The 27,655-nt window shown below is 36.2% G+C and overlaps 2 protein-coding genes across 2 annotated transcripts; both read right to left on the reverse strand.

Annotated features, from left to right (window-relative positions):
• Window positions 1-13: 13 nt before the first annotated feature.
• Window positions 14-5,531, reverse strand: LOC141607890 (plastidal glycolate/glycerate translocator 1, chloroplastic). The gene is made up of 8 exons (XM_074427242.1): window positions 5,121-5,531; window positions 4,142-4,457; window positions 2,564-2,825; window positions 1,984-2,099; window positions 1,586-1,695; window positions 1,054-1,231; window positions 608-737; window positions 14-286 (listed from the first exon to the last, which is right to left on the reverse strand). Exons 1-8 carry the CDS (start codon window positions 5,403-5,405, stop codon window positions 136-138), a joined length of 1,548 nt encoding a protein of 515 aa, XP_074283343.1. The 5' UTR covers window positions 5,406-5,531; the 3' UTR covers window positions 14-135.
• Window positions 5,532-6,378: 847 nt separating this feature from the next.
• LOC141607883 (4-coumarate--CoA ligase-like 6) lies at window positions 6,379-11,324 on the reverse strand. The gene is made up of 6 exons (XM_074427236.1): window positions 10,050-11,324; window positions 9,063-9,252; window positions 8,517-8,662; window positions 8,346-8,413; window positions 6,936-7,038; window positions 6,379-6,845 (listed from the first exon to the last, which is right to left on the reverse strand). The coding sequence occupies exons 1-6, from the start codon at window positions 11,121-11,123 to the stop codon at window positions 6,732-6,734; spliced, it is 1,695 nt and encodes a 564-aa protein (XP_074283337.1). The 5' UTR covers window positions 11,124-11,324; the 3' UTR covers window positions 6,379-6,731.
• Between the last annotated feature and the right edge of the window lie 16,331 nt (window positions 11,325-27,655).

Consider the following 27,655-nt stretch of genomic DNA (forward strand, 5'->3'; position numbering starts at 1 on the left):
GCATACACTGATACAAGCATGAAATTTCGGGTGACATTGATGAAAGAATAAATACAACACTGGAACTGTGTATATCATGTACAAAGCCAGTGCAAAGATTTGTAATGTTGACAGACAAAATTGAATTGAAAGGAATCAACCAACAACAGCAAGTAGACTTTGGCGGACAATAGGAATTGAGCATAGAACAGAACCAAAGATACCAGTGAGGGCATACGCAATTGCACAGAAAGGTAGAGCTTCTGGTTCCTTTGCTGACAATGCCGCTGTTCCTAGCCCGTGAGCACTGCCATAAATATATCATAGTTAGCAACAATTATAGTCGAAAATAGGGATGTCAATCGATCAGGTTAAATACTACGCAGTACTCCTTTATGGCTTTATGAGATCCTGTCATGGATGGTGGGTCGAAGTTGCTTTTTGTATTTACCCGTCTATAGCCCACCCATTGTTCAATGGTATATATTTCTTAATAATATCAGTGGCTATCTTAAAAACTTCTTGCATTTTCTTTTTAAAATTAACTATAATAACATAGTTTATGAAGGTCATTTATTTATTACAAATATTATACTGTATTCATTTTTCTTAAGACCGTAAGTGTTACCTGGATGCTGTTGCTATTCCCCGGGCAATAGGATCACGAAACTGCAGCTTATCCAGCACAACTTGCACAAAGTTCGCACCAACAAGACCCGTCAACACCACTGCAGCAGCTGTTAGTGACGAATTTGTACCTGGGAGACCAAATATTAAACCACTTGTCAATTTTCAGATTCCAAATGTCGGAACTGTAAGGACAGGAAAGCAGAATTATAAGCTAGTGCAGCTGGGTAAAGTCATTTAGTTGTGGTACTTGTGACCTAGGTTCCAAACACGGTCTGTATCAAAATTTAAAATATTTTAAATTATTGCTCTCTTTACACCATCAAACAACTACAAAACAGTAATAACATGCTTTTAATAGCATGATATAAATTGGCAGGAATATTAGGTGTTAAATCAGTTATTGTGGTCTTAAAAGTCAAGATGTGTGAAGCAAAGAAAATTTACCTTCAAACAAGGAGACGATGCTGAGGGCAAGAGCAACAGTGATGCAGCGAGGTAAAATTGAGATAGTCAGTGATTTCTCAAGCCCCACTAGACGTCCTATAAGAGCAGTCGAATAAAGCGAGAACAGTGTTGAAATTATAATAGATGTGAAGATCTCTGCTGCATGCCTCTTCACAAGCTGAAAAATCATTAAGCACCAGAGACATGGTCACAAAATGGTTTCTATGTCATCTTTAGTAGTCCCCGCGACCCCGCCCCATTTATGTAGTCCCTATCTGGACTTTTGTGATTAAAAACATTTCGACTTCTGACTGATTTTCTCACAGTATTTACACTAGTTACGAACTTCTACATAAGAGAGAATATGAAAATAGTTATTTTTGATAACTCAAAAACATGGGAAATTTTACATTGTATCTCTACATATATTTGGAGAAAACAATACCGACATTGGCTGGCCGCCAAATTTTGCCAGAAGACTCTGGAACTGTAAATGACTCAACAAACATACACATCCTTGTTCAGCTCTTACCTTTCTCTGTTTGAACATAGAAAAGGCAAAGGAGATGATGACTGATCCTAAAAATCCCATCAAAATGTCACCGGCTCCGGGGTTTGTAGAAACCTTGGTAAGATAATATCCTTCACAAAGTTAAAAGTGTTAGTCTTAATCACACCAGTTTCTGCGTTATGCATCTATGAAATAGACATAATTACGCCTTTTCAGTCACATTTTTAAAAATCTTCTAGCTACCATCAAGACTGAGAAGTGTAAAAAGTGTAATTAGTCAGGGACGAAATTCAAGAAATGCGAACAGCTGAAGTGCTGAACTATACAGTTAAGACAAATAGTCTAGTTTGTACAAAGTTCTAGTCCAGACCGTTGGAAGTTTACTTTATTGGAGACTTCAAGCAAAGTCGGTTTCAAACCTAAAACAGGATCGATCCCAGATTTTGATATGTACCCAAATGCAAAGGCCGCTAGATCTGCAGATAGCGCACAGCATATAATCGGATGAAAAACCATCTTCAATCCAGATGGCAACCTGAATGCAATTGAAGAGAAAAGCTTTAACTTTCCAAATACTTTAGTTCCTTCTGATGAGTATTTAGCCACCACAGTATATCAGCTATATCATCTACTCCATCCATTCAATTGGATTCACTACCTTTCCATATAGCACAACTTTTAAGAAACGGGCAAGTAGAAGGGTATACATATAAGTCAAGTGGGTGGAAGTAAATGATAGATGAACCAACTCAACCAAAACCTTAAGGTGATGGTTGAGGCCCAACTATTATATTTATTCCTATAGTAAAAGCAAAAGGACGCATAGTAGAACCCACAACTTTCGAGACTTGAGAGGCTATATTTTTTTTTCCGTCAAATTTGTCCAAACGTGAAATGTAGTGAGTTGATTTTAATAGAGGCAAAATGGAGTTGTACTGAATCAAAAGAAATAGAGAGAGTATTAACCAGAGAACAAAAGTCATAGAACTATAAACTTACGCAGTACCAATAATGTAGCCAAGAACTGTTGCTGCGAGTAAGAAAGGAAGGCAGGTGCGAGCACTAGTTCCCAGGATAGTTGGATAAAGAAATGCACCAACAAATGAAACAATGAAAATACCACTCCATGCCCATAATTCAGAAGAAGAAAAGGGAGGTGGTTTTGACATAGGCTCGGCGGGTATCATTTCCGTCTTAACAATGTTCCTTACAGCTATAGCTGTGTATCCTGCTACGCATAGTGAAGCCAGCCACCCTCCAACTACAAGGAGCTCATAATAGAAAACGGTGAGAGAGAGTGATGCTTTTAACACAAAATATTATACACATACATCACCAAAAATAATAATGTCATGTAGAAAACATGTAATGAGATGAAGGTAGGTTAAACCACCTCAGTTGCTAGTTCACATGGACAACTAAGCTCAATTAATGATTACAAACACAAAAGTGAAGCCTTGATGAAGGTAAACACCATGTAAATGTGGCTTATTTACTGACCAATACTCAAAGAAACAGACTATCAAGTTTTTAATCTACCTCACAGTTTTGGTAACTGCAGATATCAACTAAGTAAACGGGTAAAGTCACTCAAGAGTGGTATGTTGGAATTGTTGGAATTATTGCTTCAAAAGAAGCTCTTATTATCCCACATTGGTATAATCGTTGGGATTGTTGGAAGTGTTGAAATTTTATGTGGTTTTTGCACAATTTGCAAGTCTGATAGTTCAGTCTTCTATGCTGACTATTGCAGTTTTCCCATACGGATTACTCAGTCTTCTAAACTGAGTGTTGCCTTCTCCATGCTAATTGTACGGTCTTCCAAAAAAACAATTTACAAGACATATTTAATACGCCTCTAAAATCCTTTCTTATGTACCTATAAATACTACCTATTTTGTCATTCCAAAACACACAACACATTCTCACATCTACTCCTTCCCTAATACTTTATCATTCATAGCTGATTTTGGCAACGTTCTGTTAGTAATTCTCAATCCGAGCCTTTGTCGTACACCTTAGACTCGGAAGTCGTGTAACCCTGGGAAGTTGGTTGCTAAGAGGCCGTGTGTATCGAGCGGGGCAAATTCAACTTTAGGGCAGTGATTCTATCACGCCACGACATCTTTCTCTTCAAGTTCTGTAAGTTTATCTGTTCATTATTAGTCTTATAGTCATACCGCCTACATGGTATTGTTAACGTGGTAAACCTATGAGCATCAAAATTGTTACTATTGGCACCCTTTGTAACGGAAAATAGTAGGTAGCTTGACATAGTAAATTTTAACAATAAATCACAACCATATTTACGTTTCTCCACTTAATTTAAGCATCCCTTTATACAAGAAATTAACCTTAATGAGCTTAGACTCAACCCAAAGGAACTTGAACTACACAGGATGATCTCAATGACAGAACTGACACAGTCGTACCAAAAATTAGCAAGCTCAACAAATGATACTAAAACAGTTGCTAGAAGACAACAACGGAACACATGAACGGAAAGAGGGCCAAGAACACGACTCTTTAGAAAGGCACTTAACTATGAGATTGAGTTAAAAGGCAGATAAGCAATACCTAAAATGCCTAAAATCTTTGCTCCAGAAGCTGCTGGGATATCTTTGATAGCAAGAGGCAGAATAACCAGTGAAGGAACATAGAACAAAGGAAGCCACCTTTGAATAAACAAAATGGCAGGCTCAAAAAAGTTGATTAAACCGGAAGCAGCAGACGGAAGTATTAAATCAAGGATAACCAGAATGGAGAATGTACAAAACATCCCAAACAATGCACTTGGAAATTGAATAGATGCTTCAACAAAAGCCTTTTTCAAAAGCTTATCCATTGCCAAAATGATCCCTAGTGATACAACCAAATGAGCTACACCAACCACCTGATTACACCAAGAGCCGCCATACAATCGTCATTAACAAGCTCCAACACTAATCTACCAACATTTATCAAAATAGCAAATTTAAAGACACCAATAGTGAAGTACAATTCGACGATTGACATCATCACAAGTTAAAGTGCACTGTATATGTTAGAAAAATGTAACTTTGAGATTATGTAATTATGGTCATCTTGTGTTCAGGTTGAAGGAAAATAGAGATCCCTAATAAGGAGGAATAGACATTGATGATGATCAAAATTTTAACACTAAAATAAAACCAACCATAACCCCTCAAAATCACCCAAGATATTTTAGCCTACTGCTTAAGCTCTAGGGAGACCCCATACATTTCTGTAGTCTTACTTTATAGAATGCAAGCATGGGTACATTTGTACCAAATTTTACTAGACCCTTCTATTTTTATTTTTTACGGGGTGGTGCTTGAATTTACATTATGATGACCTCATTGCTCAAATTTACTAGCTACGCCACTCGCTCTTGGTACTGTGGATAATATGTCCAAGGTATTAACTTGTTTGACATGTTAATAAAATTCCGCTTATATTCCAAAAAGTCGACCAATTACATGAACAATACACAATTTAAAACATAAAATCCAATTATCAAAAAATTACAATTAAACTAAGAAATAGAAACACTAACATTTTGGGTGATTGTGGATATCACACTTTTATTAGAGCTAGAACCAGCTGATCTAGCCAAAATTAATCGATTAGAGCGAGATTTATGAGGACCCACTTGCAAAAATCGATAATTATTACCAACAACTTTAATGGGTACCCCTGAATTTTCAAAGTTGGACTGGCATTTTATGGGTTTAATGGGTAGGGGTATGGTTGAAATTATGGAATTTGGGCGGTAATGGCGGTTAATTGAAGTGTAAAATGGTAATTTTGTTGCAAGTGCCATGGCGCTGGCAATGGCCATGGTAGTGTAGTAGCAATTGTTGGTGGAGGAATTGTGAGTTGGATGTTGGAAGGGTAACGAACTTCTGGTGTTTTGGTAGGGGCATTTTTGGCATATTTATTATTGGTTGTGATTCTTGTCATTTGTGATTACAAAAGACTGATCAAATGCGGGTTTGGATTCAACACGAGTCAAATCCCTATGAAATTTTGACCCGTGTGCAAGCGGAGTAACAAATTGTAGACAAGTTAACATGTTAAAACTTTTGTATTTTCTTTAAAATGAATTGTTCGTATCTCTTTGTCTACGATGTACAAACTTGGCAAAATTGACCCGACTCGAATAACCCGACCCAACACCCGAACTCAAGACCCGAACTTACTCGAACCCGAATTGACCTAGTCCTAATGTTTATTGTTGCAAACTAATTATCATTCACAAATAATTTGATAATGACCCGAACTCGAAGCCTACAGACCTGAAATGACCCGACTCGAAATTGGCGTCCCGACCCGATAGATAGGTTTGCCAGGTCTACGATGGACGGATGACCTCTAAATTAGAGAAGTGGTGTAATAGTAAATACGATGTTGTTTTGTAGGGGTGGGGACAATGGCATTTGTATGGACCAAAAGGGGTGTTTTTGTGATCAGAGATAGGGAGATGGTGATCTAAACTAGGAGTTCTAAAATTGTGGTAATGAATGAAAGAAGAATGTTTTTGTGGAAATATCCTAGCTCAGTACAGTTGTACTAAAATAACTGCACTCCTCATTCTCCACTGCTACTAAAAATCCCGTCATCAACAATTTCGTCTTTACAACAAAAAGGCTAAAAACAAGGTAATTGTCAAATTTATTGTTCAAATTTCGTTTGTAACTCCCCATTTTTTAACTGTTGACGGTATACAGCCAAATGAGAAATGTTAATCGAGTATAGCAAACATCTTCCTTTCAGTTTTTCGTTTTCGGAATTTTCCGGTTAGCCTCTTTGGGTTTTTGGAAATTGCTTGATATTATTAAGCAGAAGCTAATCTGTAGGTAGCTGCAACTTACAAGGGAATTATGACATATAGCCATATGAGTATATATGAAGGTATAAAAAACCAAAGGTACATAATGCTTATTTATCATAATCTATACTATAAGAAACTGTAATAGCTTATCGCGTAACAATGTGGGGTCTTCATAATGAATTTGCCAACGAACAGCCTTGATCTAGTCTTAGACCAAGTCTATATGCTTCATCTCTGGAGGACTACGGAGAGCCATGAAGACTTGAAAGAATATTAAAACATTTTCGTTCTTTTGGTAAAAATACTAGTACTAAATGTATAAGGAACCTAAAACTAGAGTTTAGAAGGCAGTAAGTTCCTCAGTTGTCTCCTGAGCACCTTCCCAGCCGCTGATTTCGGTATGGACTTGACAAATATCACTTGTCTAACTTTCTTGTACGGAGCAACCTACAGGAAAACCGAATTAGCACAACTCTTTCGGTAATTCAAAGCCAACTCTTTTAGCAAATAGCGTCTTAAGAAATGTTAAAACCCAACCTCCTTTGCAACGTAGTTGATGACATCATCCCGAGACAGGATGCTATTGGGATTCTTGATGACAAAAGCTACAGGAATTTCACCAGCTTCTTCATCTGCAGCTCTGTTCAAGTAAAAGCGATCCATTTCAAACAGAGATCTATGGAAACAAGTCTTTCCATAATGCCAAAATCAAGTAAATACGTCAAATGAACACTCACTGTCTTCTACTCCCTTCATTCCAATCATTTGTTTACCTTTCATCAAAATACCCCTCACAAAGAATAAAAAGGTAAAACAAATGATGAAGCGCGGAGGGAGTACAATATACTCCGTACTTATTATTACTTCATCTAAACCACCAGATGTATCTTGTCAACAAGCATTTACAACGGACCAACAGTTATAGAGTTAAAGTTAGACATCTGACAACTACTACTATGTGCAGTGATCTATTTGCAGAAATGTTTGATCAACATAAATTTGTAACAGAACTCAACCAATTTCCACATAGATAACAACAGCTCATTTATTGCTTAGCTACAAATTGTCTGACCAGATCAAGACAAAGATTGACTGCTAACGTCCTAAACACCTTTGTTTTTTCACTCACATTTATCAGATGGGCTCATATGCAGTGTCATAAATTTTGTGAGTTGCTATCTTGTGACTTTCTATTGTCATTAACACTTCGACTCCTTCCTCGTGAGTTTGTAATCATGTTCAGACTTCAGCACGATATTCGAGGATATGGGTATGGAATACATATTTGACCCTTACCACAATAACACTTTAGAAGAGCCAAGAAAAGGGAGGAATAGCCACCATATATATGAAGCGTTTATTATAATATACTCCCTCCTATTTTATATATTCTTCCCTATTTCCTAAAACGGATTATTCAGGTTTTCTTCCCCTTTCTTATTTTGGAAACTTTTACTCTTATTTTATTCATTTCTCTCTCCTATCACCAAACCCCACCCAACTCTTTTACTCATATTTTATTACTTTCCTTAATATTTTGGCCCCACCATTTCTTATTTAACTCATAATTATTCATTCCTCTCTCCTACTACCAAACCCCACCCAACTTTTTACTCTTATTTTATTTTTCTCCTTAATTCTCGTGCCCACAAACAAAGGGAAGAATACATAGAATTGGAGGGAGTATAATTTTCAAGCCTTGCAGCAGTTGCAAGTTGCATCTCAAACATACTTCAAAATGTTAGAATGTTTCAAATTTATAACAATAGGTTTTTAAAAGATTTGTCTGTGCACAACCGCAGCCATAAACTCATTTCAATACAGAGTTCCCATGTCTAAAAGGTTGAGTAATATCAAGTCCGGCAGTTGGATATGCACTCATATCCCAAACCCGTGTACCCGAATTTAAGTAAAATGGATAGCATGTATAATGCGTTTACGACTTACCCTGTTACCGCAGCATCAAGTATTTCAGGATGTGACATCAAAACAGATTCCAAATCAGCTGGGGCTATCTGCATACAACATCCAAAGATTGTATCACAGCAAGATAGTAAAAGATCACCAAATGTTGCGATAATTCGAGTAAAACTGTCTCGATTGGAGTAAGAACGGCACCTGGAAACCCTTGTATTTGATAATCTCTTTCAACCTATCAAGTATGTACAAGTAACCATCATTATCAAAGTATGCTATATCCCCTGTATGAAGCCACCCGTCATCTTCAATTGTAAAACGAGTAGCCTCACTGTTGTTCAGATATCCTGTCAAGGAGGCAATCAAATGAATTTTCTTCAGCTTCAATTGACCAAGGAGGTTGTCATGTATAATTAATCAAAATTACTAATTTGATAATCAGTAGCATTATTCAAAAGCTGTAACTGGTGCATATTATGAGAAAATTGCCGTAAAAGTCGACACCTTTTGGGAAGTCAAGTGGGGACATGATTGCGTATATTAGGGGGAATAATTTGACACCCAAGTACCCAAATGTCATAATTAAGTGGACATCAAACCAATGTATAGCTTTAAACAGCATGCTGATTAGGAAAAATCATACTTCTAAATTTAGCAAAACAGAATAATCTTATAAACTTTTGTCTAAAGAGATCTTTTATGATTATAATGCCAAGAGTTCCACAAAAAAGTGGTAAAGAAAGTTACCTTTCATAACTCCGGGTCCACGCAGTAAAAGCTCTCCAGCCTTTCCGGGAGGCAGACATGAACCCGTGGTCCAATTTACCACTTTAGCCTCCATATTTGGAGCCAAGAGGCCTACTGAGGTATGCTTTTGGCTATTCTCAATATTGAACCCTCGAGTTCCTACTGCTGTTGACTCCGTCATGCCATAGCCCTGCAGTTTATTCGGTTAAACACGTGAGAAGGACAATTCAGAAGGTTGTAAGCATGCCGGAAAGAAATAATAATACAAGATTTCATTCTTGAAATGACATCAGCAAAACAAATTACTCTCTTAATTCTGAACATTGAAACATTTTTACAGTCTGTCAAAGTAAGTTCCAAGATTATTAAGCCACATGAAAATCAAAGCCAAACATTAATAATACAAGATTTCATTCTCAAAACGAGATTAGCAAAACAGGATACTTTCTCTTAATTCTAAACATTGAAACATTTACAGTCTGTCAAAGTAAGATTAAGATTATTAAGCCACATGGAAATCAAAGCCACACTATTAATTTGCCTCCCCAAATTAATGGAGTATATACAAAGTCAAGGGTAAGAAGGTCTTCGAGTAGGAGAAAGTTGAGATTTACAGTTTCCAGTAAAACAAAACTTGTATGAGAAAGATCATCTATGTGAGACCAACTCATCAATCCCGTTATTAAATGAGAATACAAAAGGTTTTGGGTTACTCTCACATTCGTAAGACCGTCCCATATAAAACTCACTACAAACTGAAAAATGAAAATTCCATAAATCAACTCAACCTGCCTTTCCATCAGACCGTCTTACCGAACAAGGCTCACTTTACAGAACAAGTGCATCAATAATATCACGTTCTCTAAAGAAGATTTAAGAATTACGGTAAGCTATCAATGTTATTTCAAGATTATAAAACCATATAGAAATCAAAGCAGTAAATCAATCTAACCAGCAGTATATAATTAACAAGGGAAAAACGTTCACCTGAATGAAATCAATATTAGGAAAAGTGTGCAAAAAGTCTCCAATAACTTTAGTAGTTATGGAAGCAGCACCACAGGAAACCTGTTTCAAACTACTCAACCCATTTCCATCAGTAAGGCTTCTAGCTTTCATAGACAATGCAGCCATAATAGGCGGCACGACAGGGAAATGTGTAACCTTATGCTTCTCAATGGCTTGAAACACCTCATTTATGTCGAATTTTCTCATGACCACAACACTAGTTCCTAAGGAAAGCAATCCCAACCCGAAAAGAGCAAGGCCATAAATGTGAAACATAGGTAAAACATCCAAATACACATTTTGACAACTCATTTCTGGGTATTGAGAAGCCTCAAATCGAACAAACAGCTCCACCATGGAGATCAAATTTCGATGCGTAAGAATAACACCTTTACTAGCACCAGTAGTGCCAGAAGAATACATAATTGTCGCGGTATTATCTTGGTTTATCACAGGCCTTGCTACTGACTTGCCAACATTACCATACACTAGCCTATAAAAATCACAACTCTGATTAGTTTTATCATCAGGGTTCAAATTTGCAGGCACTTCAATGACTTTAAGTCCTAAAGATCTCAACTTTGCAACATTTTCGCCAAACGAAAACGCGAAACGAGCATGACAACCAAGTATTTGATGTTTTACCTCAGAGAAAGAGGACAGGGGATTCATGGGTGTTACAATACCACCCAAATAAAGAACACCCATTAATACAATTGGAAAATAAACAGAATTAGGCAAAAGAATCAATGCAACATCACCCTGAGAAAAACCCATTTCATTAAGACTAAAAGACATTGATTTAACAAGAGAAAACAGCTTAGAATAAGGAATTGAATACCCAGATGAATAATCAATAATACAAGAAGCATCATAATTGTTATTATAAGAAAAAATGTGAGTAACAACATCAAGAAATGGGTTTTGAGGGAGTTGAATGTTAGGATGTTTACTGGTGTAAATTCCTGTTTCAGGTGAATACCAGGGAAATTTAGCATCAGGGTTTTTCTGGGTTTCTACACTGTTAGTTATTGTTATTTGTGTTTCTGACATTTTGTTGTTAAATTATTATAATTATTTTGTATTGAGATTGAACAAAAGAAAGTCTGTTTTATTGGATTTTATTTAAAACATCATGTATGATCAATCAAAGATTTTGTTAGTCTTGTAGTAGTCGGGATAATATAGTACTATTGTTGTTATTTGACTGTTATTTTTTTTCAGAGATTTATTGTATTTTGCTGTTTGTCTGTTGGGGGATTTATAGTTGTAAATCGATGAAATTTAAGTGGCACAGAGGAGTAATGCCGTACTCTTTGTATGGGAATCAATGTTTACTATCCAACGCCAAGAACCAAATTTGACCGGTGATAAGGGCTCTCATCTCTTAAATAAGTGGTCAGGGGTTCGACTTCTGACTCTTGCGAATGAAAAAGACAAACTTGGGATGGGTCAACCCATTAAATTGTTTTCAGTACCCCAAAGGAGATTGGCCCAGTTGTCGGTAGGGGATACTCCTGGTCAACACCAAAAAAAAAAAAAACTATCCAACGCCCAATATCGGATTAGTGGTATTTAGATCCTAAAACTATAATCGGTAATTTGGTATGATTCTACCAACTAAAGCCATGTTCTTTTGAACTTATTTTTCTTAACTTAACTTATTTTTTTTTGAATTTTTCTGAACTTAACTTATAATTGTTAAACTTAACTTATTTTTGCTTAATTTTTTTGAACTTATTTTTGCTGAACTTAACTTATTTTTACTTAACTTTTCTGAACTTAACTTATTTTTGCTGAACTTAACTTAAATTAAGTAAAGAAAAGTCCAAAAGAATAGGGCATTGTATTTCAAAATTTACTGTTAATATATCTTATATTTGATAATCATATCACTAAAAGAATTCAAATAAATCGATTTACAACATGCTCTGTTACCGTAGACCTTTGATCTCTACGTAGGGGTGTTAACGAGCCGAGCCGAGCCCGAGCTTGGCCTTGCTCGACTTGTGCTCAAGAACCAAAACTCGAGCTCGAGTCGATCTCGAGCTTACCCGAGCTTGAAAAAAATGTGCTCGTTATAAAGCTTGCGAGCTTTAACACGAGCTCGAGCTAAACTCGAACCCAAATCGAGCCTATAAAAAAATGTTTATTTTTTTGTTTTTTTCCTCCAATATTTTCAATAACAAGGCTCGAAGGTTATATGTAAAAACATTTGGTAAATCATCGAAAAATTTGATATGTGTGATACAAAGATATAATCATGATAAAATATTTTTATAAAATATGAACATGTTTTTAAAAAATATGAGCAATATCTTATGTAATCACACAAGTTCGAGCCGCTCGCAAGCTTTTCGAGTCGAGCTATCCTTTGCTCGGTTTGACTCGTTAAGCTCTCGAGCCGATCCCGAGCCCGAGTCGAGCTCGCACGAGCCGATCTTTGACCGAGCTTTGACCGAGCCGATCTCGAGTTGCTCGAGAGCTATCTCGTCTCTTTAATAGCCTTATCTCTACGCCATATTTTATTTTACAAGGGTGGGTAATGTTATGGCATTTGTTATGATCTCAACCACGGAAGCGTGGACACTTCAGCCATTTAGCGTGTTCGTGTTCTCGACACCGTGTCAGATACCGACAATTGTATTTAGGGGGCAGACCCAGTAAGTTGCAAGGCAGCCGCTACCCCAAAAAAGCAGTTAAAACGACACAGTTCTGTTACCTCAAATGTAAACATAAATACAATTATAATAAAACACATAATCATAAGTAAAACTAGTTTTGAATCCCGTGAAAAATCACGGACTGTTGAGGATTTGATGAATATATATTCTTTTTTAATAGATTCCTATAATGTATTATCAAGTACCTCGTGTATACATACATAGTAGTTTCTTCCGGTGATAAAAAAGAAGAAACTAAAAAAAACATGATTTTATTTCCAGCACTCCGGATACACCTTTAGTTTCCCTTCATCTAGTAAATCCTCCCTCATATTCACTCATTTCCTCCCTCTTTTTCTTTTTCATGCTAGTCGGATTTTCCTCCCTCTTTCCTTTTTTTGGTAAGTTTTGTGTGGTCTAAATTTGATTGTTTGTGGGGCATAGTGTTTGTGTGGTCCAAAATCATGTCCTTATTTTTTTGTGCAAAATGAAAGGGGGGAAAATGAGTGAATAGGAGGGAGTATTAATTTGTTTTTTTGTACTCCGTATCTTTTATTTTTGAATTTCATTTCATGTAACACCCCATGTTAATTGAAGAGGTCTAGTGATAGGCTTAAATGACTAGTGATTAAAGAGATTGAAAGTACTACTCATATCAATAAAGTGCACTTTCTTTTACGGTCATCCATGCGAAAGAACTTCAAAGTTAAGCGTGCTTGGCTGGGAGTAGTCTTAGGATGGGTGGCCTCCTGGGAAGGTTCCCGGGATGCGCATGAGTGAGGACAAAATGCGTTATAAAAGACCCGTGTTGATCTGTGGGCCATGTACACAGCCTGGTGAGCTATCATAAGTAACCGCTCCCGACCCGGTTGGGTCGGGGTGTTACAAGTGGTATCAGAGCAACCCTACGACCGTGTGGTGATGGGAGGCAGTTGTTATACGCTCCTGGAGGCAGTTGTTATACGCTCTATTGTGATCACCCACCTAGCGGGGGAGGATTCTGGGTTAGCAGTTATGCTCCCAGGCGCAACGAGGACGTTGCGTTCTTCAAGTGGGGGTGATTGTAACACCCCATGTTAATTGAAAAGGTCCAGTGATAGGCTTAAATGACTAGTACTTAAAGAGATTGGAAGTACTACTCATATCAACAAAGTGCACTTTCTTTTATGGTCATCCATGCGAAAGAACTCCAAAATTAAGCGTGCTTGGCTGGGAGTAGTCTTAGGATGGGTGACCTCCTGGGAAGGTTCCCGGGATGCGCATGAGTGAGGACAAAATGTGTTATAAAGGACCCGTGTTGATCTGTGGGCCATGTACACAGCCTGGTGAGCTATCTTATGATAAAACTAAGTGAAGGTTGTTAAATTTGTAATAGTAATCACTTTCTCGCTTGTAATGTCTTTTTCGTTACCTTTTTCGTGAAACAATTAAGCTTACGTCATCGGTTATATTTATTTCTAAAAATTGCGTAATTATTTTAATATGCATGATGGACATTCTTCTTCAACTCCTTGGCATGTGGATTTCTCCTTATAAACTTTACTTGGACATTGTTTCTTCAACTCTTGGACTTTACTCCGGTTAACATATATACTAAAGTCATTGTTAGCGACATTCTAAGAGTAGGTTGTTATTTCCATTGTCTTTCATTTTGTTATGTCCCTAGAAGTTGTAATAAAATGGCTCATAGACTAGCTAAGAGAGCCATTAGCATGTAATTTCGTTTCTTTGTCCACCTGTCAAAAAAAAAAAAAAAAAAAAACTCCTTGGCATGTGGTTTTCTCCTTATAAACTTTACTTGTAGTGGTCCTTGTTAATAATAATATATGCTCAACTCTATACTGCCTTCATCTAAATTGATAATAACATTTCGGTGCTTTTAATATTATACTTTGTAATTAACAATTTATTTTAGTTTTGACTTTGTTGGTGACATAATTTTTACGTTGGTGTAACCTTGTCGATAAGTGACAAGGATTCAATTATGAAATGTTAAGACCTTTATAAATAACCTACTTCTTAAAAGATAACCTTCTTTATTATGACACTTGAAATTGATATTGTTTCTTTTTTTATTTTAGCTAACATTGTATACCATAACCCTGAATATAGAGAGAACTCTTCATAATCTATGTATGCATAAACCAAACACATCAAATGTGTTGTCTACTTGTTTTCCTAGGAAAAAAATATAAATTGCGTCTAACAATTCTATCCAAATGAAAAATTCATACAACGATAGTGGAAGAACATATTCCAAGAATCTTGATGATCTCCTAGTGATACACTCTTCGTTAATGACACCCAATGTGAACTCCTAAATAATCATAAAAATTTCCATCAAAGACTAATTCTTTGCTCTACCATGATCAATTACCCAATGAATATGTGGATTTACACTTCTTTAATGTTTAAACTCATAAATATCACCCTCTGTTAAATAGATTCCAATAATTTTCTAGCCTAACCCATTGAAGGAAAATGCAGAGTCACAACCGCATACCTGATATAAATAAGAACATGGTTATAAGTTAGTAAAACAAAAGACAAAAATATAGAGATCTAATCGCTCTAGGTATATCACGGAAGTAATAATTAATTGCTCTACAGAAAATTGGACACTAACCCGTTACTTTCTAAGAAATACACAACATATATAAAAGTATCACCAAGACGATAAGAACACATTGACAACTTATGAAAGGTAATTTATCAAAATTATAATCCATCTTGAGCATATACTATATCCATATTAACTCACACGGAATATATGTTCTCATATTAGAATGAAAAAATAAAGACGTAAGAAAAGGAGAGAGCGCAACAAATATATTATTATTGTAGAAACAATCATAGATCAGAAGACGTGAATTTAGCAAATGTTAACACATTATAACCTCAAACTAACCATTTGGTATTATGTGTAAGAGAGATCCGGTTCACACTATAAAAATTGTAACATTATCAAATAAATTTACAATATTAGTTAATAGAAAATTAGTAGCAATAGAGTTAAAATGCTAATATCTGATGTCAAATAACAAAATCAAAGGAAACGGCTTGTAGAATAACCTGCCAAAATAATTATTTAAAAAAAATTAGATGAAAACAGCGAGGATAACAAATACTATAAGGCCCTGTTCTTTTGGACTGAAATGAATCTGATCTAAACTGAACTGAACTTATAGGATCTCGAATCAATCGAATCAACTTATAGGATCTCGAATCGAATCGAACTTATAGGATCTGAATCGAATCAACTTATTGGATCTCGAATCAACTTATAGGATCTCGAACTCGAATCCCAACTTATAGGATCTGAACTGAACTTATAGGATCTGAACAGAACTTACACGATCCGAATTTCAATTAACTTAAATTAATTTAAATATTATTATTATTGTTATTATTGTTGTTGTTGTTGTTGTTGTTGTTGTTGTTGTTGTTGTTGTTGTTGTTGTTGTTGTTGTTGTTGTTGTTGTTGTTGTTGTTATTTGTTGTTGTTGTTAGACATGGCAAACAGACCAGGTCGTGTCATGTTCGTGTTCATTTCAATATTAAACGGGTCACCACTACCCCAACCCTAACCCGGCTCAATTACATAAACGGGTCATTTGTCTCAACCCTAACCCGACCCATTTAATTTTTCTATAACCCAACCCGACCTGTTTAAACCATTTATCTTTAAGTAGGTCATTTTTAACTGACTTAACCCGTTTAACCCAATAAATTAAAGCAATAAACTACGCTTATAAGCCTATTATCCCAAAAATGATGAATTAAAATGCTAATTTTTAAATTGTTTTGTTGAATTATTGACTCAAGCCAAATTTATTATGACAATTTTAAATAAATGGGTTATTCGTGTCGGGTTCGTGTCAAAAGACATCAACCCTAACACGACCCATTTAAGTTTCGTGTCGTGTCGTGTCAACCCGATTACTTAAATGGGTCACAACGTCTTGACCGTAACCCGTTAATTTCGTGTCGGGTTCATATCGTGTTTTCGGGTCATGTCAATGATTGTCGCCTTGTTATTGTTATTATTATCATTGTTCTTGTTCTTGTTCTTGTTCTTGTTGTTATATTTATTATTATTATTATTATTTTTTTTATAAAACCACAACTTTTTTTTTTTTTTTTTATTATTATTATTATTATTATTATTATTATTATAAAAATAAACGCAAACTTTTATTGAGATTAAACAAAAATTTTACAAGAAACTAGTGGGCAACCCAAGAGAGAACACTAATAAGAAAATATAGTCTAAAACACAAGGTAAGATAATAACATTTTTCCGCTTTATATACATTGGTTTGTTCATAGATTATACTACGGTTACATTACGATAAAAAATAATGAGAAGAGTGATAATTTTGTTTTAAAAATAATAATGTATATATGTGTCGAATAATTAATAATGTCAAATATTTTTGCGTCGATTTTTCAAAATAATACTCTGTAAGAATTTATAGGATCTGAACTTATAGGTTCTGAACTGAACTTATAGGATCTCAACTGAACTGAACTTATAGAATCTGAACTGAACTGAACTTATAGGATCTGAACTGAACTTATAGGATCTGAACTGAACTGAACTTGTAGGATCTGAACTGAACTTATACGATCTGATCTGAACTAAACTGAACTTATAGGATCTGAAGTGAACTTAAATTAAGTGACTTTAAGTCCAAAAGAACAGAGCCTAAGCCTTCTAATAGATACCTTAAACACAACTAAACATGCAACACAAACATTTAGAAGAATTTTGAAAAATGGTCGGAGGAAAAATGGCTTGGGACAATAAGAAGAGATCGAATGTTATGAGAAATTGTGAAACTTTTTATATAAAGAAGATTGATATATCATGAGTGTAGGTTAAGGGAAGATGAAAGATGAAAGGGTGTAGTAAGATGAATAACTTTACTTTTTTTTTTTTTATTAATAGTTGCGTAATAAATAAAAAGGAGTGTTGGAGTATGAATAGTTTTACTTTTTTTATTAATAGTTATATAGTAAATAAAAATTTATTCCAAGAGTAAATTAAGGGAAGATGAAAGGGGAAAGGGTAGGGTGTAGTTATGAACAACTTTTTACCATATATTTTTTTATTAAATAGGTGGCTAATTAATGGGTTTTGATATATACAACCCAATGGGCTGTATTTAAGGAACTAAATATGGAAAGAAGTTCTTAAGATATGCATTAATTGCATTGGGTTGTGTATAATTTAGTCTTGAATTCCTAAGTTAATAACAAATATGGAAAATATTAAATGTTTAAGTACAACCCAATGAATTGTATATATCAAAACCCATTATATAGATTTGGGGGTTGCGGTGGTAAATGATGCAATACTCCAAGAAGCGGTCAAAGGTTCGAAACTACTCTGAATCCAGCTATTGCCATTAATAGCCTTTTTCTTGTTTTTTAACATGTTCTCATTAAATGTTTCATAAATGGGAGCGGGAGTATAAGTTTTCATCGTGAAAATAACCCATTCAAATGTTACTTTTCCATTTGATTAATTTGGTTAAGTTTTTATAACATGTGTCCTAGGGACACACGGTAGTAAACTAATTAAGGAAAGATTATTGAGAATATATCATGAATAATTGATGTACAAAATCATTTTTATCATAATTACTGAAATAATTTTGAAAATCTTTCTCTAATTAGCTTATTTATGTGTGGTAATTAGTTTATTAACATGTGCCATGAAGGCACGCGCTATAAAACTCGTTTATAAAATTAAACTAGTTTTATACCCGTGCAACAATTGCACGGGTCTATTTAAAAAAAAATCTACCCCTGTAAATTGTACGACCCTGTTGTTAAATATTTCATTAAATAATAGCAGTGGTTTTAACGTGTGTGTAAACTATAAAAATTCGTACCTGCAATAATAAACAAAGAGGACAAAATAATATGGAAAACAAAAGTTTTATTATTGAAAGATTGGGGGTTATAACTTTCGGGACTCTCTTGATTACATCCTAAGGGTAGGGTTTTGATAGTACTACAAGGGTCTTATCGACTTAATCCCATAGGGAGATGATGGGGTCATTTTGTAACTTATTTCATCATACCTATAATTTAGTAGTAGGAGGACAGGGTCCTTTGACTTAATCCATCTGCTCTCCTCTAACCCTAAACACAAGGTCTATATTTATACTTTAGTAGCTTGGAGGTTAAGACAATAATAATATATATTCTATAATATCTTAAGATATTATCACAATCCTTTTTTATAATTATCTTTAATACTAAAAATACCATATATTAAATAGATACCAAAATATAAAATTTCGGTGTCTACAAATGCCCCGTCGAGACTGGTTGTAAAGATTTTGATGTAGGACTGCAACCTTGTCTCAACCTTGTCTCGAAACGTGCTTTTAAACTTGACCCTTAGAGAGTGGAGATGAAGATCGAAAATCGTCCAACCGGGCGTGCTAATTTGTAAACCATAAAATTTACGAACCTGCAATAATAAATAAAGAGGACAAAATAATATGGAAACGATTTCTATTTTATTAGCGAAAAATTAAGGGTTACAATTTCCGCAGATCTCTTGATTCCATCTCTAAGGGATTTAGGGTTTTGATAGTGCTACGGGGATCTTATCGACTTAATCTCGTAGGGAGTGATGGGGTCATTTTGTGTCTTATTCCATCCTACCTACAATTTGGTAGTAGGAAGACGGGGTCGTTTATTTGAGACTTACTCCATCTGCTCTCCTCAAAACCTAAAGGCAAGGTCTATATTTATAGTGAAATGGCTTGGAGGGCAAGGTAAAATATTATAGAATATCCTAATTTTTTAAGATATTATCACAATATTTATTGATAATTATCTCTAAATAATTAAGATACAATAAAGTAAATAGATATCAAAATATAAAATTTTGGTGTCTACAAATGCCCCCTCGAGATTAGTTGTAGAGATTTGATGTCGGTTGCAACTTGGTCTCGAACCTGATCTTCTACTGAATTTGATCCTTGAGAATGGAGATGGAGAGCGAAAATTGTCCCACCGAGCGTGCCAATTTGTAAACCATAAAACTTTCAAACCTGCGATAATAAATAAAGAGGCACAAAAATAATACAGAAAACAAGAGTTTATTATTGAAAGATTGAAGGTTACAATTTCCGTAACTCTCTTGATTCTATCTATAAGGGATTTAGGGTTTTAATAGTGATACGAGGGTCTTATTGACTTAATCTCGTAGAGAGATGATGAGGTCGTTTTGTGACTTATTCCATCCTACCTACAATTTGGTAGTAGGAAGACGGGGTCGTTTAAGACTTAATCCATCTATGCTCCCCTATAACCTCAAAAACGAGGTCTATATTTATAGTTCAGTAGCTTGGGAGTAAGACAATAATAAAATATATGATGTAGTATCTTTAAGATATTATCACAATCTTTTTTTGATAATTATCTCTACTACTAAAAATATATACCATAAATTAAATAGATACTAAAATATAAATTTTCGGTGTCTACAAATGTGCCCTCGAGACTGGTTGTAGAGACTTTGATGTCGGCTGCAACTTTGTCTCGAAACTTGCTACTAAACTTGACCCTTGGAGATGGAGATGAAGAGCGAAAATTCCCACCGAGCGTGCCAATTTGTAAACCATAAAACTTTATATCTGCAATAATAAATAAAGAGGCACAAAAATATACGGAAAACAAGAGTTTATTATTGAAAGATTGAAGGCTACAATTTCCGTACCTCTCTTGATTCCATCTCTAAGGGATTTAGGGTTTTGATAGTGCTACGAGAGTCTTATCGACTTAATCTCGTAGAGAGATGATGGGGTCGTTTTGTGACTTATTCCATCCTACCTACAATTTGGTAGTAGGAAGACGGGGTCGTTTGAGACTTAATCCATCCGTGCTCCCCTCTAACCCTAAACACAAGGTCTATATTTATAGTTCAGTAGCTTGGGAGTAAGTGATACGAATTGGGCAGCAGAATCGATTTGGCAGCGGAGTTTATTAAACCGGACAGTCGCTGAAACTGTCTGATTGTTGAAACTGATAAAAGGTTATTTTTATGTGTTTTTTTATATGTAAATGAAACAAAAAATAAAGATATTTGTTTCGAATTATGTGAATAAATCGAACCAATGGGATATTTGCTTGAGCTAGACCTATAACTCAAACAATGGTTATCCAAGACCTATTGAATAGCAATCATGTTAATGCTCAAACGCGTCAAGCAAGAACGATTTTGGATCAAACGTGTCGATCCGATTCAGCAATTGCACAAGGCAAAATACCAAACAAGCAACATCTTTGTTTTTCTTAATTTTTCTGGTTTTTCTTATTATTGAAGTTCAAGGCTTTATATAGTAGCCAAGGAACCGAAACAACCAGCCATGCGAAGAGTTGTAATAACTCTTTCACTTAATACAACTATTAAAAGAAGTGAAATGAAAAGCCTACACTTATTACATGTCTTATTACAACTTTTATTAGCAATAAGTAAAATAAGAACATAATATTAACTTGTAGTATTTTGGACCGTCACTTGCAGCTCCTTTGGAATGTGTGTCAAACATATTTGGACCGTGTGTGATGAGCTTAGGCCAGTCTCTCCTTGGACCGTATCCGTACTCGTATCAGTAAGACAATAATAATATATATTCTATAATATCTTAAGATATTATCACAATTCGTTTTTATAATTATCTTTAATACTAAAAATACCATATATATACATATATATTAAAAGTAACAAATCTTAATTTTACTCTCGTTTAGAGAGAACATTCTCTCTCTGGGAAAAACGCCATTGATACGGATTCCTTGCTTCTATGGCGCGAGGACGCGACCGTCTCCCCAAGGGCCGACCACCACTGGCTTCTTCTTACACCTCTGATCCTCCTGGTACTACTCTTGCAAGCGATTCTCTTGATTCTGATCAAATAAACGAAACCCAGGTATCTTCGATTGGACATCCCATTTCTCTTAACGATCTGATTGTTGAAGCAGTGCATTCCTCGGTTACAAAGCGTAATAAATCTGCAATTCTTGTACCTAATTTGAGTAGTACTGTTCCTGTTAATACGGATTGTAATTCTCCCCCCATTTTGCCGAAATCGATTATTGTGCAAAACCCTAGCTCTATGGATAGTTTACAAATTGATGATAATGTAGTTGAAGAAGCTATTCCTGCTGTAGATGGTAGTTTACTCACTGTTGAAGATGTTATTACTCGACCTGTGAAATGATAATAGCCACTTGGAATATCAGAGGGTTTAACAAGCCTGTTAAACATAGTGAGGTTGTCAATTTTCTTAGGGACAATAAAGTGGATGTTTTGGGTCTTCTGAAAACTAGAGTGAAGCAAAATAAAGCTAAAAGGATCATGAGAACTAGTTTTAGAAGATATAATGTTTTCCGCAACTACAATAAGTATAATAATGGTAGAATATGGATCTTATGGAATCCTATAACTACCAAAGTTGACATTATAGAGGAGCATTCTCAGGTGGTTCACTGCAAAGTGATGCACCTGGCTACTAGTAGGACTTACTACCTCTTTGTGGTATATGGAAGCAACAATGCTGGCAAAAGAAGAGAACTTTGGGATTCCATATCTCATTTTGCAAACACAGTTGATAGATGGACAACTATGGGGAATTTTAATGTCATCAGGCACCCTTCTGAAAAGATAAGTAACATTCCCCGTGTCCTTTCAGAATTACTTGATTTTAATTCCTGTCTTCTAAATTGTGGGTTGGATGACTTGACTAGCTCTGGGTGTGACCTCACTTGGTTTAACAAACATGAGCCTTCTACCAGAATCTATTCCAAGTTAGATAGAATTTTAGTTAACAAAAACTGGTTGCATGAGTTCCCACAAACTACTTCAAGTTTCCTTTCACCTGGCATTTCTGACCATAGTCCAGCTATACTGACCTTTTGTGATGATGACACACCAAGGAAATACTTTAAATTTCTCAACTGTTGCGCTGAACACCCTGCTTTCAAGAAGATAGTCATTGAAAGCTGGCAGGGTAATCATTCTGGCAATTCCATGTTTAGATTAATGAGTAAGCTTAAGCAGGTTAAGCAGGGGTTTAAAACCCTTCATATTGAGCATTATTCAAACATTAGTAGCAGGGTCAAGGCCAAAAGGGAGGAACTGTGTCAATGTTTTCTGAATCTGCAAAGCAGACCAACTTCTGAAACTTTAATAGCTCAGGAGCAAACTCTTACTAAAGAATTCTGGAAGCTCAGGGAGCTTGAGCTTAAAATTCCGACTCAAAGGGCAAAGACTCAAAACATAAAGCATAATCATACCTGCTCAAAATTTTTCTTTGACAAGATAAAGAAAAGACAACAAAGTCAAATGATTGGTGCCATTCAAGGGATTGATGGTACAAACCACAAGGGACTGCTGGATGTGGGAGAAGCTTTTGTAGAATACTATAAAAAGCTATTTGGTGAGGATATTGATGTCAATCCCATTGACCCTAACATAATCTCTAAAGGGAATTGTGTAAAGGAGGAGGATTGCCATGACCTCATCAAACCTGTTAGGAAAGAGGAAATAAAACAGGCTCTTTTTGCTATAGTTTCTAATAAAAGCCCTGGTATAGATGGGTTCTCCTCTGGTTTTTTCAAAGCTTCTTGGGAAATTGTAGAGCATGACTTCTGCACAGCTGTGGAAGATTTCTTTAAGACTGGTTTCATGCCTAAACAGGCACATATTACCCTAGTCACTCTTATACTTAAAAAGCAGACTCCCCAAACTGTCAAGGACTTTAGAACAATCTCTTGCTACTCTACAATATACAAAACAATAAGTAAGATCCTAACAAACAGGCTAAAGAGCATCATGCCACACATTGTAGGGCCAGAGCAAGCAGCTTTTGTAAATGATAGAAGCTTGTTTGAGAATGTTATGCTCACACAAGGTCTTCTCAAGGGCTATGACATGAAGCACACCTCAGGCAGATGTATGTTAAAAATAGACATTAGCAAGGCTTTTGACACCCTATAATGGAGTTTTATTCACAATCTGCTCAAATGACTAAACTTTCTACCAATGTTTATAAAGTGGATAATGGGTTGTGTTACAGGGTCCTGATTTACTCTAAAAATTAATGGCTCTCACCATGGTTTTTTCAAGGGGAAAAGTGGAGTGAGGCAGGGAGACCCTTTGTCACCATTCATGTTTGTTCTCAGCATGGAAATACTCTCTAGGGGACTGAGGGGAATGTGCAAAGAGCCAAATGTCTCTTACCACCCCAAATGTTCTAGACTAGGCTTAGCTCACTTAGTATTTGCCGATGATCTAATGGTATTTACTAGAGGCGATTTGCCTTCAATACAATAAGCAGTAAACATCCTGAGCATATTCTACAACTGGTCAGGTCTCAAAGCAAGTCTAGAAAAAACGAAAGCTTATTTAGGGGGGGTTGCAGCTGGTGTAAAGCACCTAATCCTTACTACAGTGGGCATCAAGGAGGGAAAATTTCCATTTAAATACCTTGGCATCCCTGTCCGTTCCTCTAAGCTTCATGTTGACATGTATGACAGTCTCATTCTCAAAAATTCAGAAATTATCAAGCAACTACTCAAATAAGCATCTCTCATATGATGGCCGGGTTCAGGTTCTGAATTCAGTAGTTTTTGGGCTCAACAATTTCTGGTGCACAAGTTTGTTGCCCCCTAAGCAAGTTTGCAAGTACATTGCAAAGCTCAGCAAGGGCATATTCTGGGGTCAAACAGAAACTGAACGGAAGCATGTCTTTAAGCTGGAAAAGCATATGTGCTCCATGGGAGGAGGGTGGATTTCAGGTCAAAGATGTGGAGGAATGGAATAAGGCTGCTTTACTGAAGTGGCTTTGGCATTTAGATAGGAATACAGGGGCAATCTAGACTCAATGGATCAACAAGTATCTTACACAGCATTGTTCCATCTGGGATCTGGAAAAAAAGGAATAACATCCAGAATGTGTTAGGGGGATTCTCCAAGTTTGAGATGACTGTATACAGCAGTTGGGGAGTATTCAAGGTGTGAGACTTCTCTTGGCCAGCTGCTGTAACACCCGCGCTTTTCATCATGTTTTAAATATTTTAAAATAATTTTTATTTAAATAATTATAATTTAAAAATTATTTTTTATAAAATATCGTCGTAGTCGTATAACGGTAGTAATAATATAGATAACGATAATAATATTTTCCGTCTTGGGTTATAGTAGGCTTCAGACGTAATTTCTAGCAGAAATCGACCCATTTAGAGTTGTTGGGCCTAATATGCCTTATAGGTCTTTTTCCTTCTCTTTTCTCTTCACAAAACCCTCACATAAACCTCACAACTTCATCTCCTTCACTCATAATTTCTAAAATTTTGCAACAAACACACCACCATTGTTACTCCATCTCCACTCAACCCTAAAATCATCATATCTCTCTCAATTCTTCGCCAATTTCGTCCATTCTCGCGCCATTCTCTTCCTCATCTCGTTCTCCTTCTTTCTAAGTAAGAAATATGTCAACTTTCCTTATATTTCGAAATTCTCATTTTATGAGGATGTGAATTCTTGACTTAACCCTTTCATTTTTGTGTTTAGGGGAAGGCTTAGATAACCCGGAAGAGGATAGCTACATTGTTGACGACTCATTGGAAGATTGAAGTGCAAAAAGGTAACGGTGATGGGTTACTCGACATTTATGTTAAAATTGTGTGAATTATATGTTAGTAGACTCATACGAATGTTAAAATTGGTATCTTTCATGACTTGTGGAAATTTGGTGTTGAGTAAAGTGCTAGTATGACAATTCTCACATGTTAAATAAGTAATTTCATGTTTTGTTATACTATAGTGGTGCATAAGGTTGTGTTAATGAAATTCCCATAAAATTGCATGAATGAATCTTGCTTTAAAGTTTATAATCAACACCATATGTTAATTACATCTTGAATGTGGCAATTTTTCCAAGTATTTATCATATTCGGAGAGTATAAGATGGTTGTAGTTAAGATTGATAAGCCTTGAAATCTTTGGATGAGTGTTTGTTGAGTTCTTGTGTACAGTGTCCCTCTGCCGGTGGGCCGGCAGCCGGTCACCCAACCGGCAGCGAGACTTTGTGCTTTTATTGTTGGAAAAATCTTAAAAATTAGTCACAGTGCGTTTCTGCCGGTGAGCCGGCAGCCGGTCTCCCAACCGGCAGAGAGCCCACGCATATTTTGTGCATTTTATAAGGTAAGAAGGTCCCCCTGCCGGTGGGCCGGAAACCGGTCTCCCAACCGGCAGAGAGCCCATATATGTTTTCTTGCACTTTTTGTAAAGTAGGAGGGATGCCCTGGTGGTGGGCCGACAGCCGGCATCCTAACCGGCAGCGAGCCCTTGAAATTCTTTATGCATCTTTAAAACAAGGAGGATCCCCTGCCGGTGAGCCGGCAGCCGGTCACCCAACCAGCAGGGAAGCCCTGAAGGCTTTTTTTGTTGACTTTTGACTTGGAGCTTGAGTACCCAGCCGGTGGGCCGGCAGCCGGTGCCCACGCCGGCTGGGGGCCCCTGATGTTTGTTATACACATGTGCTTATACATACTTCATATGAATTGTTTACGTTGTGTTTGTGCAATCATTGTGGCTCTTATTTGTGACCCAAGTGTGACGTTTTACATTGTATGACGACTTGACTTTCCTTATTTATGCTTTCGGACCTTTGGTTACGGTATGTGTGCCATGTTTCCGGATTTGGATACCCTTCCGCCTCTTTCGGACCTTTGGTTACGGTATGTGTGCCATGTTTCCGATTTGGGGTTACTCGATCTTTGGTTACGGTATGTGTGCCATGTTTCGAGTCTTGGATGCGGATTGGTTACCGCATGTCGAATCGGGTGACGTCCATCTCGAGAGTCTGGATCCAGGTTTAGACTAGGACCGTATTATTACCGTCGTCCTACCAGGAGGTTGGAGTCTAGGTTGTTTGTCTTGTCCGTCTATATTTTGTATATGTCTTACACTTTTGTGTCGAGTCAATATGTGAACAGATGTCTTAATTTATTCTCTTCTCATGGGTGCTACTGATTCTTATTTCACTATGCCTACTAATATGATCTCTTGTTACCTTAAGTATTTACCTTCGTACTTGTTTACTTAATTTAGTTCTTAATTACTTGCATTTTGACATATTGTGGCTGGGAGAACCCTGAGTTACTCCCCACTGACTGTGATTCATGTTTACATGTATGACAGGTTCGTGATGCAGATTATATGGGGAAGACGTGTGGGCTAACGAGATCTTTGACCTTTGGACCCTATCTATCGTTTTGCTAGACTCACCTATCTTTAGACTTGTGTTCATTTGTGGGATATCTTTTCCTCAATAAATAGACTTATTTTTGTAACTCTAAATTTATCTAACTATGCTTAATTATCGTTGTTAGTGATACCTCGCGTTGGACTTCAATAGAAGTCTAAAAAAGTTTTAAAAATCCCGTGTTTTCCACTGCATTTTACTATTTACTTCCGATGCCTTTACGAGGGGTGTTACAGTTGGTATTAGAGCCTATGTTGCTCCCGACGCACACACGTGTACCCCAAACTTAAATGTGAACTTGACCTTGAATAATGAATGAGAGATGGATAGAACTAAGGACCTAAGTTGGTAGTCTCTTTGTATATGCTATTTGTTAGGTTCTAACTTGTTTTATTTATTTGGTGTCTTGAGAAGATGGTGCGACCAAGCAATGTGGAGAATACTATCATGCAAGCCCTTACTCAAATTCTCCAAAATCAACAAGATGCCAATGTTCATGTGAATGTCAATCCCGCTCTACCAGTATAAGACCGACAAGGAAGTTTTGCTTGGATTGCAAGCCAACTAGAAAGAAACAAGGCTAGGACCTATGGTGGTGAAGTGGATCCTATTGAGCTTTCCG

Source organism: Silene latifolia, chromosome 1 (assembly GCF_048544455.1).
Source record: "Silene latifolia isolate original U9 population chromosome 1, ASM4854445v1, whole genome shotgun sequence".
Classification (NCBI taxonomy): domain Eukaryota; kingdom Viridiplantae; phylum Streptophyta; class Magnoliopsida; order Caryophyllales; family Caryophyllaceae; genus Silene; species Silene latifolia.

Bases quoted from the DNA above. Each gene is read 5' to 3' on its own strand.
- LOC141607883 (XM_074427236.1), bottom strand. From the start codon at position 11,123: ATGTCAGAAACACAAATAACAATAACTAACAGTGTAGAAACCCAGAAA. The intron at 9,253-10,049 runs GTGAACGTTTTT...AATAAACTGCAG, and splicing joins CTAATATTGATTTCATTCAG to GGCTATGGCATGACGGAGTC. The intron at 8,663-9,062 runs GTAACTTTCTTT...CCTCCTTGACAG, and splicing joins TGGACCCGGAGTTATGAAAG to GATATCTGAACAACAGTGAG.
- LOC141607890 (XM_074427242.1), bottom strand. From the start codon at position 5,405: ATGGCCATTGCCAGCGCCATGGCACTTGCAACAAAATTACCATTTTAC. The intron at 1,696-1,983 runs GTTTGAAACCGA...AACTTTGTGAAG, and splicing joins TGGGATCGATCCTGTTTTAG to GATATTATCTTACCAAGGTT. The intron at 738-1,053 runs GTAAATTTTCTT...TTGGTCTCCCAG, and splicing joins CATCGTCTCCTTGTTTGAAG to GTACAAATTCGTCACTAACA.